The sequence below is a fragment of the Lottia gigantea genome (assembly GCF_000327385.1).
Source record: "Lottia gigantea unplaced genomic scaffold LOTGIsca_60, whole genome shotgun sequence".
Taxonomy (NCBI): domain Eukaryota; kingdom Metazoa; phylum Mollusca; class Gastropoda; family Lottiidae; genus Lottia; species Lottia gigantea.
This window is the reverse complement of record NW_008710050.1, coordinates 273,182-274,567: the sequence shown is the minus strand read 5'-3', so window position 1 is coordinate 274,567 and position 1,386 is coordinate 273,182. Positions and strand designations below refer to the sequence as shown.

The window sequence follows — 1,386 nt, the reverse complement described above, 5'->3', positions numbered from 1 at the left end:
ACACCAGTATATAGTACACACCAGTATATAGTACACATCAGTATATAGTATACACCAGTATATAGTATACACCAGTATATAGTACACACCAGTATATAGTACACACCAGTATATAGTACACACCAGTATATAGTACACACCAGTATATAGTACACACCAGTATATAGTACACACCTGTATATAGTATACACCAGTATATAGTACACACCTGTATATAGTATACACCAGTATATAGTACACACCAGTATATAGTACACACCTGTATATAGTATACACCAGTATATAGTACACACCTGTATATAGTATACACCAGTATATAGTACACACCAGTATATAGTACACATCAGTATATAGTATACACCAGTATATAGTACACACCAGTATATAGTACACACCAGTATATAGTACACACCAGTATATAGTACACACCAGTATATAGTATACACCAGTATATAGTACACACCAGTATATAGTACACACCAGTATATAGTACACACCAGTATATAGTACACACCAGTATATAGTACACACCAGTATATAGTACACACCAGTATATAGTACACACCAGTATATAGTACACACCAGTATATAGTACACACCAGTATATAGTACACACCTGTATATAGTACACACCAGTATATAGTACACACCAGTATATAGTACACACCTGTATATAGTACACACTAGTATATAGTACACACCAGTATATAGTACACACCAGTATATAGTACACACCTGTATAATTATAATACACACCAGTATATAGTATAGACCAGTATATAGTACAGACCTGTATATAGTACACACCTGTATATAGTAAACACCAGTATATAGAACCAGTGTATAGAACCAGTGTATAGTACACACCAGTATATAGTACACACCTGTATATAGTACACACCAGTATATAGTACACACCTGTATATAGTACACACCAGTATATAGTACACACCAGTATATAGTATACACTAGTATATAGTACACACCAGTATATAGTATACACCAGTATATAGTACACACCTGTATATAGTACACACCAGTATATAGTACACACCAGTATATAGTACACACCAGTATATAGTACACACCAGTATATAGTACACACCAGTATATAGTACACACCAGTATATAGTATACACCTGTATATAATACACACCAGTATATAGTACACACCAGTATATAGTACACACCAGTATATAGTACACACCAGTATATAGTATACACCAGTATATAGTACACACCAGTATATAGTACACACCAGTATATAGTACACACCAGTATATAGTACACACCAGTATATAGTACACACCAGTATATAGTACACACCAGTATATAGTACACACCTGTATATAGTATACACCAGTATATAGTACACACCTGTATATA

At 33.7% G+C, this 1,386-nt stretch overlaps 1 protein-coding gene across 1 annotated transcript; it reads right to left on the bottom strand.

The window, feature by feature from the left end:
• Window positions 1-50: 50 nt before the first annotated feature.
• LOTGIDRAFT_82647 (hypothetical protein) lies at window positions 51-1,362 on the bottom strand (the record flags this gene model as incomplete). The annotated part of the gene is made up of 2 exons (XM_009064057.1): window positions 51-683; window positions 949-1,362. Coding segments are annotated over 2 exons (1,047 nt in total), but the record flags the coding sequence as incomplete, so codon positions are not given.
• Window positions 1,363-1,386: the final 24 nt, after the last annotated feature.